The sequence below is a fragment of the Mesoplodon mirus genome (genome assembly GCF_964341445.2).
Source record: "Mesoplodon mirus genome assembly, chromosome: 7".
Taxonomy (NCBI): domain Eukaryota; kingdom Metazoa; phylum Chordata; class Mammalia; order Artiodactyla; family Ziphiidae; genus Mesoplodon; species Mesoplodon mirus.
The window spans coordinates 126,447,478-126,466,914 of NC_138983.1; the positions used below are offsets into that span (position 1 = coordinate 126,447,478).

General features: G+C 52.8%; 1 protein-coding gene and 1 pseudogene across 2 annotated transcripts in view; both read right to left on the bottom strand.

Annotated features, from left to right (window-relative positions):
• The window catches only part of TMPRSS13 (transmembrane serine protease 13), a 72,389-nt gene that overhangs the window by 14,352 nt on the left and 38,600 nt on the right, over positions 1-19,437 (bottom strand). Inside the window, exons 2-5 of the mRNA XM_082628771.1 lie at positions 5,818-6,058; positions 4,643-4,747; positions 1,408-1,530; positions 311-440 (exon numbers count right to left, since the gene is read on the bottom strand). Of these exons, the coding sequence (XP_082484897.1) occupies positions 311-440; positions 1,408-1,530; positions 4,643-4,747; positions 5,818-5,953 (494 nt within the window). The 5' untranslated portion in view covers positions 5,954-6,058. The remainder of the gene's footprint in view (positions 1-310; positions 441-1,407; positions 1,531-4,642; positions 4,748-5,817; positions 6,059-19,437) is intronic.
• LOC309807473 (large ribosomal subunit protein uL22-like) lies at positions 2,863-3,494 on the bottom strand (annotated as a pseudogene). Its single transcript has one exon. The product of its transcript is annotated as a large ribosomal subunit protein uL22-like (transcript).

Genomic DNA, 19,437 nt, shown 5'->3' on the forward strand with positions numbered 1-19,437 from the left:
TTCACAGGGCCTCTGCGACCACTGAATGCGAGCGTGGGCACGAGGGCGCTTTGATGCCAAAAACCATATAGGAACGTCATCCTGCTGCAGATCTTCAAATAACTACTTTGGTCTCCTGGTAACAGCTTGTCCCCAGACTCGGGCTCCTCAGGCCACTGTCCCTTTGAATAATTCAAGTGTGCTATGAGCTAGTGACCTCAGCCCTGGTCCCCAAGAGTCTTTTTAATATGAGTTTCTATCAATGATCCTGAGATGCTCTTGTGAAGAGTCTGAGGCACCCCTGAAGCTGGGACTCATGGGGGAGGTTTACCTCTTGAAACCCAGCTGCTGGCAGGTCTTCTTCGAGTAGAAATCATTCCAGCTGTCACTGCAGATGGGAAGCCACTTATGGGAGGATCCAGAGTAGGCTTTAAGCAGAGACTTGTCCCAGTCAAACCTCACTGCAGGGCAAAAAAAGGTCAAGGCAGGTCCTCAGCACCAGGAAGCTCCAAGTTCTTGAGGAATGAACTGAGTAAGGCTCTGAGATGCTCCTGTCCTAAGGCTTCTCACTGAGGCCTTGCAAACAGCCGGGAGCTTGGCCCAGGATGGGATGATCATTAGCCAGTGCTCAGAGCCCAAGATGCTCAGTAAGGGCAGAGCCAAGGCAAGGGGCTGGGCGGAGCCGAAAGAGCTCTCCAACCGACAGGACCCACGAGCCGTCACTGGGCGAAGGGGCGTGCATTGCCAGGAGCTATCACCCCAAGAGGTCAGTGACGTGCCCAAATAAGAGAGGGACAAGGGGAGTGATGATCCAACTGAGTGCTCGCTAGACAGGCTCAGTCACAGATGGATGTGGTCATGGGCAAGGACACACATATACACACAGGTGGAAAGGGCCAGATGTGCCCCCACAGACACCCACATTAGGGCTGTACATGGACAACACAAGTAAAAACCACTGAGGACCAGCGCTCAAAGAGATCTTTGTGCTCATGAAAGCCTTCATTTACAAACTGACCTTCATGGAACCATAGGGGTGGCAGGTCAGAGGTCACCTGCTGGGCACATGAACAGAGCTCTGGACCCCACACCTGCCTCCAGCCAGAGCAGCCCTGCTTTGCTCAGTCTGGTAGCTGCGAGCTGTCAGATTGTATCTGAGAACCACTAATCTTGTCCAATCCACTCATTTTCCAAGTTAGGAAACTGAAGCCCAGAGAAGGTAAGTGATTAACCCAAGTCACACAGCACTCAAAGCCAGGTTCCAAACCCCAGCCTACTGTAACTAGAACCCAGATCTTCTGAGTCTCTCTCCATTGCCTCCCATTTGAGCTGATACCCAGTTTGCAGTCCCCAGAGTGCACGTGCGCGGGTGTGCATGTGCGCATGCACGCACGCGCACACACACAAACACGCAGCCGGCCTCCTTACCACAGCCCAGCTCGTCGCTCTTCAGCTTACAGTCCACGACCCCATCACAGCGCACAGCATGCTTGGGGCAGCTCTCTGCCGGCTCCTTGTACTTGATCCCTACGTGGCCCTGCCAGAAGTAGACTGAAAAAAATGAAGCAGAAGCCAGGTCACTGCCAGCCCCAGAGAGACATGACACTAAGCAGCCCAAGGCCCTGGGTGTTCTGAGACACTGATCTGCAATCCCTCCTGGACTCTGGGTCTCTCATCCCCCATCTGTATGGAGAGAAAGCCTGCTCAGGAATGCTCCAGAATGCTCCAGAAAGCTTCTGCAAGCAGGGCAGCACTCAAGAGCAGCCACCCAGAGAGAGAGGGAGGGAGGGAGGGAGGAAAGGAGGGAGGTGTGGAGACGGTTACTACTCTGGGAGCTCCCCTGCCCTACGTGCTGGCCAGAGTGGTGGTCAGAGAAAGCCCTTCCTCCACCATCCCAGAGGCCCCTTCTCAGAGCCACTCTGGCATCCCTCCGCCTCTGTGCTCTGCGGGTTGTAGCAGAGACATTTCCATCTTCAGTCATACACTTGCAACCACTACCTGTCCTGTCTTCGCAAAGGCTGTCCCTCCCAGCCACAGAAGCTCCTGGATTTTCTTCCTCCTCCCTCTTCTCTAAACAAGGGATGTCCCCTTGGCTCAGTTCTTGCCCCGTGACTTGTCTTGATGCCTTTAAACATCTTCCCACTCCACGAGCAACTCTAGGTGGCTGATTCCTAAATGTACAAGCTGGGCTGAAAAGCCAACAGCTTTACAAACCATATGTGAAAATCAGCTTCATGACTTCTTCGAAGACCCATCTCTTTCCAAACTAGGAACCGTCATCCCTCCTGCCCGGAAACACCTCCCCTTGGATGCCTAAGAAACTCGGGTTCTGATTCCTCACCCCGCCTCTTGACTGCAACCTGTTCCTCAGCCCTCACATATCCCACCAGTCCCACTGTGCTCTCCATCACCCCGGGTGAAGGTCAGCCTTGTGTGACTGCTCCTTCCAAGTCCAGACACCAACCCCTCCTAACTTCTTGGACTTCCCCCTCCTCTCTGTGCCCCGGTCCTTCCCTCTCCCACGTCCTGGGCATTGAGGCTCCTGGGATCACTTTGATGTGTAGCAGAGAGAGCTCTCAGGGGGCGGGGGTTCTAGTCCTGACCCCCCTGCACAGCTGCTCAGTGACCACTTCCCTGGGAATTCCGGAGGTCAGGGGGCTTCAGGGAATGCTGTGAAATCATGCTGAGCACCTGCCCTCAGTGGCCATCTCCCCCCTCCATGGGTTATTTCCTACTGGAGCGGATGTCCCACGTGGCAGCAGGTTCCGTGTTGACGCCTTCACATGCATTGCCAGGCAGGCGGGGAAACTGAGGCTCGGGAAGTTCATTAACTTGATGAAGTCACACAGCTGGTAAGTGGCGGAGCCGAGATGCTTCGGCAGGTCTGTCTGGTCCTAAAGCCATACTCCTTGTTTGTTTGGGTTTTTTTTAACTATTATTTATATTTATTTTTTGCAGCATTTATTCCCGGGCCATAAGTTTTTGTTTCTTCAGTTTCTTCTGAGATATCTTCTTCTTCTAGGCAACCTCCTCTTCTGGTTTAGGAACAATCTGTTCTTTTTCAGTAAGGATCATCTCAGTGTGGCAGGGAGAGTTCATGTATGAGTTGATCCGACCATGAGCTCTGTAAGCCCTGTGCCGCATCTTGGGACTTTGTTCACCTGGATGTGCTCAATGACCAGAGAATCTACGTCTAAGCCCTTAAGTTCAGCATTACTCTCTGCATTTTTGAGCATGTGCAGTAAAAATTCAGCACTCCTTCTGGGCCACCGACCCTGCGTCCAGCCCCACTGTTTGGCCTGGGCACACCTACCTACTCCACCATTGTAACGATGGAATGGCACACGTTGCCTCTTTAAAGTGACATCCTTCAGAGACTTGGTGGCTTTTCGGATATGCATACCCTTAATGGCCTGGGCAGTTTCACAAGTGTTCTTAAAGTGAACACGAAGATTTGAACCTCTTGACTTGCATGATTTTGTGGCGTTTTCTGGGTCAAGTGAAGAGCGAACCATTTTTAGAGGTCACCTCAAGCCACTTACCAGAAAAGGAAACATAAAGCCATACTTTTAACCAGCTTGCAAGTTCTTCCCGTGCAATCCTCTCCCTCAAACAGCCCTGCCCTTCGCCACCCGTGCTGCCTCTTTAACAGAATCCTTACCCCTCAGCCTGGCATTTAAAGCTCTCTACAATGTGGCCCAGCCATGCCCAACCAAACGACAGCTCTCAGGTCCCCAAATGAATATTCTCTCTGGTTAACTGGGTCCCTTCCCTTTCCCCACGCCAACTTGCCCATCTGCCCCCCACATTTCCTGCAGCTGCTCATCCTGCTCAGATGCCCTGCCCAAGACGCACCCCCCCATCTTCTAGGTCCTCATCTGGCCCCATGGCCTTTATGAGCTGTCCCCTGCCACCCCAGCCCATACAGCTGTCCTCTCTTGCTGATGGTCACACTCAGATCCACTTGGTCTTAATCATTTCCACCTACGTCCCCCAGGAGACTGTACCCTCCCTGAGGACAGGGTGGTGTGATGTGCGACCCCCTTTTCTCCGTCCTAAGATTTCCCACCGTGCTGGGCTCAGACTGGACTCCCCGGCAGGGAGTCCAGGGACATGTCCTGAGTATCTTTCCCAAAGGAGGGTGTGGAATTGAGGGAGCCTGGACCCCTGAACACTTTATCCCATTGACTAAAAATGCCTGGGGACTTTTCCTAATCAATGTTTTTATGTTTGTTTTTTAAATAACTAACTTTTTTAGAGTGGGATTTTGTGCCAGGCATTATGCCAGTAACTCATTTAGTCCTTATAACCCAGTGAAATCTTTAGGAAATTTTACTGAGCACATAATAAGTTGAATGAATGAATTTAATCCCCTTTGAAGAAACAGAAACTGAGCTCAGACTGGTTAACTACTCGCCCGAGTAAGTAACACAGGTGGGACCCAAGCCAGGTTCCTCTGACTTCCCACCCTCTCAACCCAGCTACCTCCAAGGGGCCTGGAGGTGCCATGGTCCAAGGCCATTTGCAGGAGTGTCCCTTTGTGGACATGGCAGCCGGTGAGTGTGTGTCCCCCACTCGTCTCCCTGCTGCGTGTCCCCATCCCTGAACCCCACTGCACCCCGCAGTGACCAGAGCCCAGCCCTGCTCCCTCTGTTAAACTCACAGAGAACGAGGAGCGACACCACGAGGGCGATGAGGAGGAGGATACATCCGATGAGCAGCAGCTGCTTCAGGCCCTGCTTCCTGGTGAACTTGGGCAAGTTGATACCTGGGAACAGGCCAGAAGTAGGGGAGGGTGAGGCCGTTGGAGGGGAGTCTGGCACAGTGGATGAGGGAGAAGGAAAGGAAGCTGGCCCAGGAGGGCCCTGTCAGGACCACTCCACCCAGAATACGGCACCGCCCCTGCCTGAAACCAAGCTCGCTTTTACTCAGCATCTACTGTGGGCCAGCTAGGCATTTGCATGTGTTATCTCATTTAATTCTGACAGCAACTGTGTGAGCTGGGTATCATTACACCCATTTTATAGATGGGGAAACTGAGGTTCGTAGATGTTAAATAACTCACTCAAGCTTACTTGGCTAGCGAGTGGCAGAGTAGGCATTCAAATGAAATGTGTCTGATCCCAAAGGTCTCCACACCAAAGTGCCTCACCGGTCCTGCAAAGGGCAAGACTGGGCCCCAAATCTGGGATGCTCCTCCAGTCCTGTTTATATTGCAGTGCTGGGGCAGGAGGACAGGAGGAGGGCAAAGTTGGGATGGGCAGAAAGGCTGCTTCCCTAAGGGCAGAGCCAGTCCCTGAGGACCATTTGATGTCTCCGTCTCCCTATTAGCTTGAATCCTATAAGCCAGCTTGGGAAGTTGGGGGTGGGGCATGCCTGCCTGATCAGAATCTCTTTGCCCCTCTACCCACAGATGAGCCCACGATCATGACTGTACTCCAGTGAAGACCCCAGCTTCCCTGGCAGACCCCCAGGGCAGCCCAAGGAAAGAACCCTGGTTTCTAACCAGGAGCCCTGGCTCTCAAAATCTGCACCTTGACCCAGACTGAGCAGCCTCCAAAGTTACATCTGCTCTGTCGGTCCTGGTTTCTTATCCTCTACCCCATTTGCTGCAATTTCCCACTGTCTTGGGTTTGCATGTCATGCTCCTTTCTGCCCCCTCCTCCCCAGGTCCCCCACTGCCCACCCGGACCATCCCCCCTCCTTCCCAGTCATCGTTATTCAAGGGCTACAGGAGGAGTACAGAGTGACAACTTGGAGATTCCCCCCCACTGCACCCCCCTCCGCCCTTGGACTGCTTCCCTGTTCCTCTTGCCTTCCCTGCAGGAGCCCCCTTACCTGTGCTCTCCCTGGTGGCCCTGGCGGCCCTGGCAGCTGGTGTGGACCTGGCAGGAGGTGCCTCGACAGGTACGGCCCTCACTGGTGTGGCTCTAACAAGGTGTACTCTCGGAGACGATGTCATGGAGGCTGACATGGCAGACGATGACCCGCCAGGCGATGACCTGGAAGGTGATACCCGGGCTGGGCATGCACAGGCCAGCGATGCCCGGGCTGGAGGTGTCCTTGCTGCAGAGGCATTCTGAAAGCAGAGTGAAAGCCATCCCTCAGGCTGCTCCCCCCTGCCACCCCACCCAGCTCTCAGCCCTGCTGGGACAGGAGATAGATGCCCTGGAGCAGGAGGCTAGGAGGTGAACAGACCTCCCAGACAGGGAAGAGAATGTCCAGGGATGGATGAAAGCTCAAAGAGCCTGCGGTACCCTACTCCCTGCGGTCTCTCCCCATCACAGGGACCTGCAGAGGTGGGCAGAGGGCTGTGGGTCATCTGCCTGGGGTATGGGGGCACCTGCTTTGGCTACACGTGTCTAGGGACCCTCAGAAAAGAGGTTGCTGGACCGGACCCTCACTCTGAGGGGGAAGTAACCACCCTTTCTGCCCTCTTCACTCCCCTGCATCCCACCCTTCTGTGTATGTGTGTTATATTATAAAACATCACTCTTACTATGAGCTGTCATCAAAAAGTGTGAAAGCACTACCTAAGGAAAGCCCCGACCTGCCTTGTACCCCCACTGTTCTCAGTAACACAGGAAGTCACACACACACACACCGATACATCAGGGGAAAAGGAGAGGCAAGATGAAGGAGAAGAAGGTGACCAAGGTCCTTAACCTTCCTCAGCTGTAGGTGGAGTGATTTTTTCATTTAGATTTAGCGCTTTAATCTGTAGTTACAGAGGGCTTATTCCCTGAGTGCTTTATGTATTTACTCACTTGATCTTGAGAACAACCCTATGAGGTAGGAACTCTTATTATCCCCATTTTGCATCAGGGGAAACAGAGGCAGAGAGATTCAGTAACTTGATCAAACTCTCAGAGTTAGAGTGGCAGAGACAGGATTTGAGCCCAGAAAGTTGGGCTGTGGAGGCCACACTCGACCACCAGGCTTTGCTGCCTCTCTGAGGAGGGATACATGAGATAATGCAGCAGTGGCCGGAGCAGGCAATCAGTGAACACCAGTGCTGCTCCTTCCTGGAGAGTCTGAGCCTTTGGGTGCACTGAATCTGGGATTGGGAGCTGGTGGGCAGCCAGGGCTGATGGAAAGTCCTTGAGCAGCCTCTACTGGTGGCCAAGCCCTGGTCTGCAGGAACCCCAGTCCCTGTCACCAGATTAGGCATCCTCTCTCCTCCCTCTGCCCTCCCTCACACCATTTCTGCTTTCTAAGCCCCCTCTAGGTGTCCCCAGAACAGCAGGGGGAGCTGGAAACTGACCTGGCCACGTCTGCCCCTCACTGTCATTTCTGCTGAACACTGACTGGATACTCAGGAGGGCAGCCGGGGAGCAGCAGGAATGGTGGGGGAAGGGACCCGTGCTCAGGGACCCTGCACTCTGGGCACAGTCAGCAGGGCTGTGTGGAAGAGACGGGCTCTGGACCTTGGGCCCCTCTATTTCATCCCTCACCTACCACTGTGCTTAAAAGCATTTGACACTAGTAAGCAGCTCAGTTAATAAAAAGTCCTCTTCATTAGAACATCCGGCTCAAGTCAACACTATCAATCCTACCAAGCAGGGTGGGTTTTTTTGTTTTTTTAAACTCCATCTTCTAAGAGTCAGAGGTAATTGATCTGGTCACCTCCATTTTTCTGGAGGCTGTGGGATGAATTCAAGGAGGGACGTTGAGTCCCTGACCACACTCAGCTTGCCAGAGGCAGGGACCAGGAGTGACGATCCCAGGGAGTTACTGGGGTTAATTGATGAACATGGGTAAATACACATGAGTCCAGATGCCCCAGCCAGCAGAGCAGGGACACACTCGTGTGTGTTTAGGGATATAAAGGGCAGCTGAACCAGAGCTCAGATTTCCCTCTCACCCCCGTTGTCTAGAGACTAGATTTCCACAAAACGAAGACAGGTTAGCCCCTGGAAGCCTCAAGGGGAACAGGATTGGGGTTGGAGCATGGAGAGGGGGTGAGGATATGCTGAAATGTACAGTGCATCCGTTCACAGCACTGGCTTTGGAGTCAGGCAGACCTGGGTCCCAATCCTAGTTCTAGAAGTGTGACCTTAGACAAGGCACTTAACTTTCCTTTTTCTTTTTCTTTATCTGTAGACTAGGACTAATACTCCTGGGGATTCAATGAGATAAAATAGGAAATCTCTTGCCCGTGCCTGGCACACAGTGGCTGGGCAGGAAACGCTCATTCCTCTCCCCCCTTTGCACTGGCACACCCAGAGCCCACCGTGCTGAGATTTAACAGCACTGAGGCACAGCCAAAGGGCTAAAAGGTGGTGTGAGCTCATCTTGGGAGAAAAGAGGGTGCTCAACAAAGGCCAGACTAAGGTCCTTCAATAAGAGGAACAAGCCCAGGCTGTGTAGAGCCCTGTGCTTCGTTCCCACAAGTGGTGGCCCCAGCCTCGACACCTGAGCGAGACCTTGGCATTGTGGCACCTCAGCTGGCCTGCCAGGCCTCCCTCCCTGTTATGCTCACAATATACATCGTCCCTCACCTCAGGGGAAATTCCCATAACTCAATCCAATAAATATAAATTGATTATATAATTGATAATATAATTAAATATAATTGATTATAGCTCCCAATGTATGGTACTTGAGGCTTTATAATATACCTGCACATCTATGGCCTCCTGAGGTCATCACTCCATCCCTGAGAGGTTGATATGTTTAGAAGCGCGTTTTACAGGTGAGGAATCCAAGGCTCAGAGCTCAGATTGCCCATTATCACAGAGTCAGGAACCTGGCCCAAGCCCAGCTGCATCTGAGTCTCCTGTCTTCTGGAGTCAGGAGCAAAAGGCTCCTGGCCCAGTCTTTCCTCTGAACCCTGTGCATGGGATATTCGTTCTGCATCTGTGACGTGGCTTGAGAATCGGGCCTGGGACCTTGCAGGGCTGGGATTGCCACGGGGAGCCTGGGGGTGGAGCCAAGGTCTCCTGCAGGGATCTTGGTCTTTCCAGTAGGAAGCAGGGAACTGAAAGTTTCCAGTGGGAAGCAAGGTTGAGCCCGATGGCCTGCCAGGACAAGCCTGGTCGTCCGGAGCTGTGGCATCACAGTCCTCCAGTACTCTCAAAGCCAGCTGGTGACCGGGCAAGAGACTTAACCTCTTCACATCTCGGTTTCCTTACCTGTGCAGTGAGCTGGTCACCTTGCTTCATAGCATCACAGTGATAGGTGATGTATATAAAGTAAGACTTGGTGACCGTTAGCTGTGATGGTGGGTGGGTGTTTGTCTATCTGCTTGTTTGCTAAAGACACTGGGCTTGAAATAGAAAAATCTGTGTTCAAATTTGACTACCTCCATTCCTAACTGGCTTGGGCAAGTACATTAACCCTTCAGAATCTGTCTCCCCACATATAAAATGGGATTGATCTTACCTTCTTCCCCCAGATTGACAAGGAATAAATATGAAAGAGTCCGGTTTATAAATGCCTATCACCGTAATAATAGGAACAGCCCACCAAGCATTTTACTTGATCCCATTTCAACCTCATAACAGCTCTTGCGGTTGGTATTATTAACCCCATTTTATAGATTTTGAAACTGAGCTCCAAGGTGGTTAAGAACATGCCCAAATTTACATCTCAGGTAAGTGACGGGGCTTGGATTCTATCCAGGCCTACTCAGAGCAAGTTGAGTCTGGCCCAAAATTATCACGAATGCCCACAGTAACTTCCTGCATTTCTTCAGGGCTTACAATTTGCAAAGAGCTTTTACACCCATTATTCCATTTGATTCTCACAATGCTCCTAGTTAGCAAGCTGGACAGGAGTTTTCATCCCCAGTTTGTGCACGAGGAAACTGGGGTTCAGAGGGACTCGAGAGCATGCCTAAAACCCCAGAAAGGATTAGTGGCCCTGGGACTCTTATCACAACCTTCTGACTCCCCCGGCAAGAGCTCAGGCCCTCCACCCGAGCGGGACCCCATGACCAGCTAGGGTCCTGTCACCCCATCAGCAGGGCCTGAACGAGAGAGAGGGCTGAGAGGTCCACAGGTGGTGGAGGCCCAGAGGAAGATGGGTGGGGAGACCTGGGGGAGGATGGAGGGAACCGGGAGCAGGCAGGCATAGCAGGAAGCCGGGGGCAGCCAGGGAGGCAGGGAGACCTCCTGAGCCTTGCAGGTCCCTCTCCCCGATGCTGGCTCCACCCACAGGTAGGTCCCAGTGCGCCCACCCACAGCCTTGGCCGGCAGGAAGTGGGGAGGAGAAGTCCTGGGGTCCCGGCAGGAGACCCACCTGGGTCCCTCTTCTCTGAGTCTAGAGGGAGGTGGGACGTGTAAAATGGAACTAACCTGGGGCTCGGTACCCAAGGAGCCAGGTGGAGGGGTGAGTAGTCTCCAGCCAGACTCTTTCAAACTGTTACCTCTGGGCCTCAGCGGTCCAGCACAAAGTCTTCCCAAGGTTGGGAAGAATGGGGTGTGGGGATGGAGGTGAAGCTGGCGGGGAGGGAAGAAAGGGTGATACCCAAGAAGGGATGGGAGGCCCTGGAGGCCCTGACCTCAGGTGAACAAGCACTCTGGTGTCGGACAGGGTGGGAGACAGGTGGAGAGTTTCTGGCCCCACAGAGCAGGACAAGAGAAGAGCCCTAGTCCCCAAAGTGCCAGATAGAGCTGCCCACGTAGAGAGCTGCAAGGGACAGCAGGATGGAAGCGCAGCGCCAGGACCAGGGGAGCACAGCCTCCAGGGTGAGGCCGTCTACTCCATCTTCCTGACTCCAAACCATCACACTTCCAGGACGCTGCAGGGAAGAGTTCTCACTTCCTAGGACCACAGAACAGGAGATTCCACAGCCGTCCTTCTTTACCCGTTTCACAGCCTTCCACCCGACCCTCCTGGAAGTTCTTCCTGACATCTAACCTACTAGAGCAGTAACTCATTTCCCTTCCTCAATTCTTGGAGATCAACTGCTGAGATTCCAGCATCCCTCCTGGAGGCCTGACCTCTCCCTCAGAGCAGATGCCTTGAGCAGGTGGGGAACAGGGAGGGGAGGAGAATTCTTGCCCTAGGTCCTGAGACACGAGGGACAGAGTCCGGACCAGAACCGGCCTGACTCCTAGCCTTGGCCAGTGAGCAGCAGACCCAGGATTGGGAATCAGATGACCAAGGCCAGACTCTCCACAACCTGCCTGCACACCAGAGGCTCCTCGGTCTTCAGGGGGACAGGGGGACAGGGCAGAGCCAAAGCGTGGGTGACTCTGGCCGTTTTCCTGGCCTAACATTGCCAATCATTCTCTGCCTCTCTGCCCCCGCCACCCCTGGCGTGGTCTCTGGGGTTACCCCCTGGGCTAATACAGCCATGAACCCTCACCGTGTCATGGACCAGGTCTATACCCCAGGCTGTCACTGATGCCACCTGCCTGTGTCTCTGCAGCTCCCGGCGGCCCCTACTCAAAACTCATCCAGTCCCCTCAAGACGCTCTGTGGCAGGAGGCAGCGGGCAGGGCAGGGTCCACAGGAAGGCAGCAGAGGATGAGCCAGGGAGAGGCCTGGAAAGAGTAGTCCCTGGCTCTGGGGCTCGTTCCAAGCACTTTCTGGGACAGGAGCTGATAAGGATTATTATTCCCATTTTATAGACAAGGAAGGAGAGGCCCAAAATATTTGTGTGCTTTGCTCAAAGTCGCTCAGGTACGTCTTAGAGCAGAAGAGGGACTAAAACCCGGGACCCATTGTACCCGGTCCACTGCCCTCTATACCACAGTTTCCGGGGTAGATTCCCCAGCCCATGGCACCTGGACCAGTGTCACGGTTTCCTGCGGCAGCTCTGCCCTGGGCCCTTACCTGGTGGGGGATGGGAGTAAGTTAACCAGCCCCCAAGTGGGTCCTACCCTTGGCCTCTCTGGGTCTCCTGCAGGCCCAGCCAGCAGTGCCAGAGAGGAGGGAGCTTCTGCCGTGCTGAGTGATGCCACAGTCTCCTCCTGGATTGCTTCACCTCAGTGGTTATGTGGCCCCCCCACCATGCACTGTGCCCTGGGCTTTCCGTAGAGACAGTTATTTACCCACAGGCGGCAGCCTGATCTCTGGCCCAGATGCACTGTGGGTCACTCAGAGCACCCGGCATTACAGGGAGAAGAACCCTATAATAAAGTCTCACGCTAGGCTTAAGAAAGTCCACCTGCAGTGACTTGAACACGTTTCCATGTCTCTCGGGGCCCCTTCAAGTCCAGCCACGAGGTGACTGGGCCTCCCTCCTCAGTTCCGGGCCATGCTCAGGCTGGGCATACCACAGGCTAGAAGCTCTTGAAAACCCTCTAGTCCAACCCATTTTCCTATTGATGAGGTGATTAAGGTGTAGAAAGGCAATGTGATTTGTCTAAGATCACACAGCCAGCTGGGGGCAGTGCCAGGACCAGAACCCAGATCTTCTGACTGCCGTCCTCAGGCCGCTGCACACCTCCACGCTCTCCCACTGCCTGCCCCTTACCAAGCTCCAACAAGGAAGGACCCCTTGTTAGATTTAGGCCCCTGTGGCAGCGTCTCTCTCCCAGTGACCCTGAGAATCAAGGATGTTCAAAGGGTGGCACCCCAGGCCGGCACCCCAGTATTCCAGGCTACGCAGGATGAGGTGCTCCCCAATCCCCACCGGAAGCACGAGCGGTACCAAGAAAGATCAGGAGCCCCTTTTCACAGAACTTAAAAAGCCTCCTTGGGCTTCCCTGGTGGCGCAGTGGTTGAGAGTCCACCTGCCGATGCAGGGGACACGGGTTCGTGCCCCGGTCCGAGAAGATCCCACACGCCGCGGAGCGGCTGGGCCCGTGAGCCATGGCCGCTGAGCCTGCGCGTCCGGAGCCTGTGCTCCGCAACGGGAGAGGCCACAGCAGTGAGAGGCCCGCGTACCGCAAAAAAAGAAAAAAAAGAAAAAAAAAGCCCCCTTGCCTGTTGGGAGCCTGGGGAACCCCTGGACCATGGCAGGGGAGCCTGAACCCCCTCCAGTGTGGACTGGACTGGATCGGAGTGGTTCATGCTTCTTTCCAGCCTCACTGCCCAACCCAGGCTTCATTACAACTCCGGGTACACAGGGTTCCGTCCTACTCTCCCCGCTCCCTGGACCCAGAGAAACCGCACAGATACAGGCCCTCACAGGCAGATTTCCCAGCACCTCCTGCCACCCAGCCACCAGCACGCCCCACATATATGCAACGTTAACCTCAGGGACCCCAGTCAGCCTGGAATCAAACTGGGCTCCAGATTAAGAAGCCAGAGCCCCGAGGCCCCCCTCACCCCAGGCACAGGAGACTCCAGGGAGCCCTGCTTCTGCTCCTAACCAGCTCATGACCTTAGGGATAGTCACATTCCTTTCTGGGTCCAACCAAGGAAAGGCTGGACAATCAGCTGTTTTCAAACAAGTTTCTACAGAGCATTAGAAGTTCCGTGGAGATGCCTTGGAGGCCAGCTTGTAGGTAAAGAGCTTCGAGTCCTTTACCCCACTTCAAACAGAGCAGATTAACTTTTCAGTTTTATGCAGTGGGTTCCACATAAGATTTCATGTGAACAAAAGAGGATGCTACTACAAAGAACTTGAAAATTGCAGGCCTGATTGGGTGCTAAAGTTCCTTCTAGTTTATGATGCCTCTTATATACATGAAAAAACCTTGGGGATCCCTATTAGACTAGAATCAAAATACCTTCCTGCTCATTCATTCATTCTTTCATTCATCAAATAGTTTAAAGAACACTGAGTACCCCCTATTGCCAAACAAATAACGTTTGGTTGCCCAGGACCTTGGTGCCTCAGTTTCTCCCCATGCCCCCTCTCTACCAAGGCTGGGGTGGTAACAGGGCTGCTACATAATGGGGGCCCCCTACATAACGACAGTCCTGGGTATTGCGTCCCTATCACAGGAGCCAGACGCCGCCTGGCATCGCCAAGGCCTCCACTTGGCTGACAAAGCCCTGGGTTCCCTGTGTGGCATCCCTCCCTGCCTGGCTGGACACCATCCACCCCCATTGCTGGCATACCAAGAGGAAGCTGTTTTGCCAAAGCAGGACACTTAAGCCAAGTGGCTACTCTTACATCAGTCAGCCTTCCTACCCAGCACCCAGCCTAGAGCCCCGTACACACACTCCCACACATTTCATGCTTACATTTGCCAGGTCACAGGGACAACACAGGGGGAGGCAGGGTGGGATGGGCCCAGCATAATGCTGCTTGGCACCAGTGCCAACATGGAACACAGAGGTTTCAGGTGAGGGCTGCACACCTGCAGGGACAAAGGGCAGGTGCCAGGAGTCCTGGCGGTGTCTGCACTTTGGGGTCTAGGGGGTAGCAGAGCGACCTGAGCCTACTGGTCTGCTGTCTTGGGAACCTGCCCAGCCCCCTCTAAAGACGGTGCCTCATCCTAGACCAGCCCTGGGGCCTCCAGCCATTCTCAAGTGCACAGCATCTGTGGTCTTGGGCTGACTGAAAACCTGCTCCACTTTAAGAAGACCCAGGGCTTCCCTGGTGGCGCAGTGGTTGAGAATCCACCTGCCAATGCAGGGAACTCAGGTTTGAGCCCTGGTCCGGGAAGATCCCACATGCCGCAGAGCAGCTAAGCCCGTGTGCCACAACTACTGAGCCCACGTGCCACAACTACTGAAGCCCGCATGCCTAGAGCCCGTGCTCTGCAACAAGAGAACCCACCACAATGAGAAGCCCGTGTACTGCAACAAAGAGTAGCCCCGGCTTGATGCAACTAGAGAAAGCCCGTGTGCAGCAATGAAGACCCAAAGCAGCCATAAATTAATGAATTAATTAATTAATTTTAAAAAAAAGAAGACCCAGTAGAAGAAAATCCACTCTACAGAGGATTGTTGCTTTATCAGTGGGTCAACTTCAGTCTTTCTTTAATAAACATGGCACTTCTTTAAGCACTGAGCATGTGACGCCTTTTGAAAAACACAAAGTATGCACTATTCTTCAGGAACAAATGTGCATATCCAGTGTGGCACACCTGTAATCCCACTCTACATGATTCCAGAGACTGTCATGGAACCAGAAAGGGGCCTCAGGGGGCAATTTGTCCAACCCTCTCCTTTTGTAGGTGGGGAAACTGAGGCACCAAGAGCAGAAGATATTTGTCCAAATTTAGAGGAGCTAGGACTAGACCCTAGATAATGATGATGATGATGATGATGATGACAATAAACCTTAACTCTATGAATACATGTCTATCTATCTATCTATCTATCTCTTTATACCAGATGTTCTTATAAAATAGACTTATTATGTGAAAGACACTATTCTAAGACCACTTGAAGTAGATACTATTTTTATTCCATTTCACAGATGAGGAAACTAAGGTGCAGAAAGGTTAAGTGATTGGTCCAAAGTCACTGCTGACCTGGAACTTGGTCAGTGTTCTGTCCACCACATCCTGCAGCTTCTCTCTTGAACACAAAGAAGCTGTGAGCCTTCTCCACCTTCTTTCTAAGATCCCCCCGAAGTCCCAACCAGCTCACACAGGAGCTTCATCAGGCTTAAGTCCATTGGCCACCATCTTTCTCACCTACTTTATTGAGCTGATAGTCAAAAATCACAATGCATGTTTCTGCAATGAAGTCCTCAGGGAAAAGGGCACAGCCTTAGACGGCTAGTTACTCCCAGTCTCCTCTTATTCAATTTAATTAGTGTTAAGAAATCTGTTGCAGATCAGCTTAAGATCTTCAGGAAGCTCTCTCTGTCCCCACCTCCGGCTCACTATCTTGGAGGTTCCACCTTAAATAAGGGGTCAAATCTAAGAACCTTAAATAAGGAAGTAATGGTTCAGTTCTTTTATTCCAAGGTAAGTCTCCCAGAGTGAACGTGGGACCTGCCATACCATGTGACATTTATCCTATCAATAATGAAAAGCCTGTACTCTACCCTGTGCCCCTCCAGTGACCTTCCATGTTGGTCCCTGACTCTGGAGAGATGAGTTTCCTAGCAGGTGCCCCCCCCCATCACCCTGCCCCAGGGACTGGCCCTACCACCCTTCACATAGCTCAGTGCTTCTCACCCCTTGTGTCTAGGGACCATCAAGTTTAGGCTCCCAGCAAGTTACCAAGGAACATGACCCATGGCTGTGACCATGGGTTCACCTTCCCCATGCCTCAAACAAAACTCCATTCTGCCTTCTGCATCCCCCTTACTGCTCACCAGAGGTTCCAATGAGCCCCAGAGGCCTAGGGTCAAATGACCTTGGTGAGGCAGAGACATGGGCCAAGGAGACCAGATCAGAGGGCAGGAGAAAAAGCCTGGGACAGAAAAGTCAAGAAGGGTCTGGAAGAATGGTGGGAGAGATGATGGTAGAGTTTTCAGAAATACATCTGGGGTTCAAAATGGACCATGAGCCAACTATCAGCCAGAACATAGGCTAAGCTGATCCTCAGTTCCAGAGTTGGCCCATCCTTCCCAGAGTCCCAGATTCTACCACATCACTAGAGTACAAAAGGTGGAGGTGAGCAGAAAATAAGACCAAAGGAGAAGTAAGAGCACAGAGGAATGTCCCTCAAGAAAAGAAAGCTGAGGAATAGTTGAACAAAACCTTTGGAGGGCTTCCCTGGTGGCGCAGTGGTTGAGAGTCCGCCTGCCGATGCAGGGGACACGGGTTCGTGCCCCGGTCTGGGAAGATCCCACACGCCGCGGAGCGGCTGGGCCTGTAAGCCATGCCCGCTGAGCCTGCACGTCCGGAGCCTGTGCTCCGCAACGGGAGAGGCCACAACAGTGAGAGGCCCGTGTACCGCAAAGAAAAAAAAAAAAAAAAACCTTTGGAAACCTTCACATGTAACTGACTGGCTTTTCCACAGAGGATACTTAGCTGCTCTCTACCAAAAAACAGAAGAGGAAAGTAATCTTAGTTGTAGCAGAAGGAATCATGGTTAGACATAAGGAAGCACTTTCCAAGCATGAAGATTATTAAGCCTGAAAATAAAGACCAAGAGAAGTTTAAAATCCCCTTGAAGATCTTCAATGCCACCTTTTCCAAGATGGTTTATGAGTCTAGTGAGAGGGTTACCCAAAGATAACCCTGAAGCCCAGTTAGAATGCTAAGCTTCCATGATTCTCAAACCAGCAAAGTTGTCCCAACAGCACATACGTCCTGGCTGGGGCACTCAGGGGCCACAGAGCGGGAGCCCAGGATTCAGCCACACAGCCCTGGGGGTGCTTCCTGACCTGACCGCAAATCCCATCAGCTTCTCCTCCCATGGGGCCCCTTTTAGGAACCATGATAAAAGGAGGCTGCGTGATCTTGATCCCCAGCAGCTTCAAACTAGAAAAGGCACATTCAGTTTCCCCTGAAACCGAGGCACACTGCCGCTGCCCCACCTGGCTTCCAGCCCCATCCCTGTTTCCTCAGTGCCAGGAAGTTCTGGCCCAAGCTCCGCAGATGCACTCTCACCAGGTGGCTGTCTCTTTCCATGGTCTCCGGAGGGGTGAAGCCTCCAGGCTCAGCTGATGTTGACGGGAAGATCCATGTTTGGCTTCCCAGGCAGGTAAGGAAAAGGAGGCTGGAGGGCTGAGGGCCAGCCCTCACCAGATGGGCGGGGAAGCCAGTTGGGACGTGTGAGGTAATCCTGTGTATGAACAACAGGGCAGAACTAGCCAGACCTGTCCCTCGCCCCTCCTCCAAGGCCATCCCAGTTATACTCAGCAAATACCAAATACTGGGAAGATAAAGCTACCTTTATTCCCAAAGCTGTCCCTACAGAGTCAGCTGTGGGGAAACCAGAGGTTCCAGACCACCTTTTTCAGAGGGGGATTCTGGGGAGAAATGGCCCGGGCCTTGGGAGGACAATCTTAGCCATGCCAACCTGGGCCCCTAAAACAGGTGCTTCTGAGCTCTCTGAGGTACGACCCTGGCCCCATAAGGATCGTCCAAGATCAGGGACCAGCGCCTACCCAGGGCAGGAGAGAGTGAAACTTCGTCTCCAAGGACCACATGCCCAAATCCCAAGTCAGGGCACGTGGTCTGGCAAAAAGAATTTTTTTCCTGAACTTTGCTTATTTCCACCACAACTCTCAACAAGGAAATTAAAATCAAATGGCTTCTAAATATGCACATAATGAATTGCCTCTATTGAAAATAATAAAATGTTATGAAACAACACATCAAAACCAATGAAAATAAAACATACATATATTGGAACGGAAACCATTCCAAGAAATACTGTGCTGACTCATGATCGCCTACCTCTGCCCCAGCCTGTCGAAAGAAGTAGTCTAAAGAAACAGAGGAAGCGCTGCTGTGAAGGGAGAGTTAGCACCTCCACGCCCAGCAGAACTGCTGAGAACAGCAGACTGTAAGCTTTGGGAAGAACCTTCCCGCCTCTGAGTATTTGGGGGCACAGAGATCATAGAACTGCAGACCCTTAGAGATGGAAGGAAGCTCAGAGTTCATCTAGTGATTCAATCTCCTCATTTTACAGATGGAGAAACAGAGAGCCAAGTAGCTGAGGAAACTTCACGAGTCACATCTAACAAACAGCAGCAGCAGCAATAATAATAAGGTGCTGGGTGTCCTATGAAATGCTTTACATACAGCAATGCATTTAATTCCTACAACAATCCTATGCACCATCCTTCACTCATCCATTCAACTAGTATTTACTGAGTGCTTCTTATGTTCCTGGCACTGTTCTAAGTACTAGGGACACAGTGAACAAACTCAGCAGAGACCCCGGCCCTATGGCACTAGCATTCGGGTGGGTTGGGCAAACAAAATGAATTTTAAAAACAGATAGACAACAACGGTGACGATAGATGGATGATACAGTGCAGCAGAAAGTGGCAAGTGCCATAGAGCCAAACAAAGCAGGGAAGGGGATCAAGAGGGCTGGGCTGGCAGAGTTACAACTTGAAACAGGAAGGTCAGGGAGGGGATCACTGACGTGAGATTTAAGCAGAGACAAGGGAAGTGATTACTATTCTCTCCATTTACATACAAGAAAACAGGAATTTCTAGCTCAGAGTGGAAACTGTCGGCTCCAAAGGTGTCTTGAAGGAAATCGAATCCAGAGGCAGAAGGGTGGTGGGCCCAGGCAGAGACCCTAGGGTTCTCCAGTCTTGGGTTATTTGGGGTGTCACTGCCCTGGCTCTCCAAGAGAACTCAGCTTCAGGCCCCATACCCTCCCTCCTCCCTCCACCAGCCTGCCAGGGCAGAGGGATCCCTCCCACGTGGTCATCTAGCCCCGAGGAGATGCCAACTTGTGTCCTCAGCACCTCCTCTCCCCTCTTTCCTAGGGAGGCACTCCCCCCCCACCCTCAGGCCACTGGGGACTCTGAGGCTGGAGACTGGCATTGGGCCTTTCCTTCCATAGACCAGACCTGAGGAACACTACTCTGTCTCCCAGGCAGACCACTGGCCTCCCAGGGTCACCCTTAGCTTCATTCCCTGAAGGTACCCCCGTCCTCTGGTAAGAGCTCAGGATTGGGGTTCTGGGCCCATGGCGGGGGGTGGGGTGGGTGGAAACCCCACCTCGGAGGTAAACGCCAGC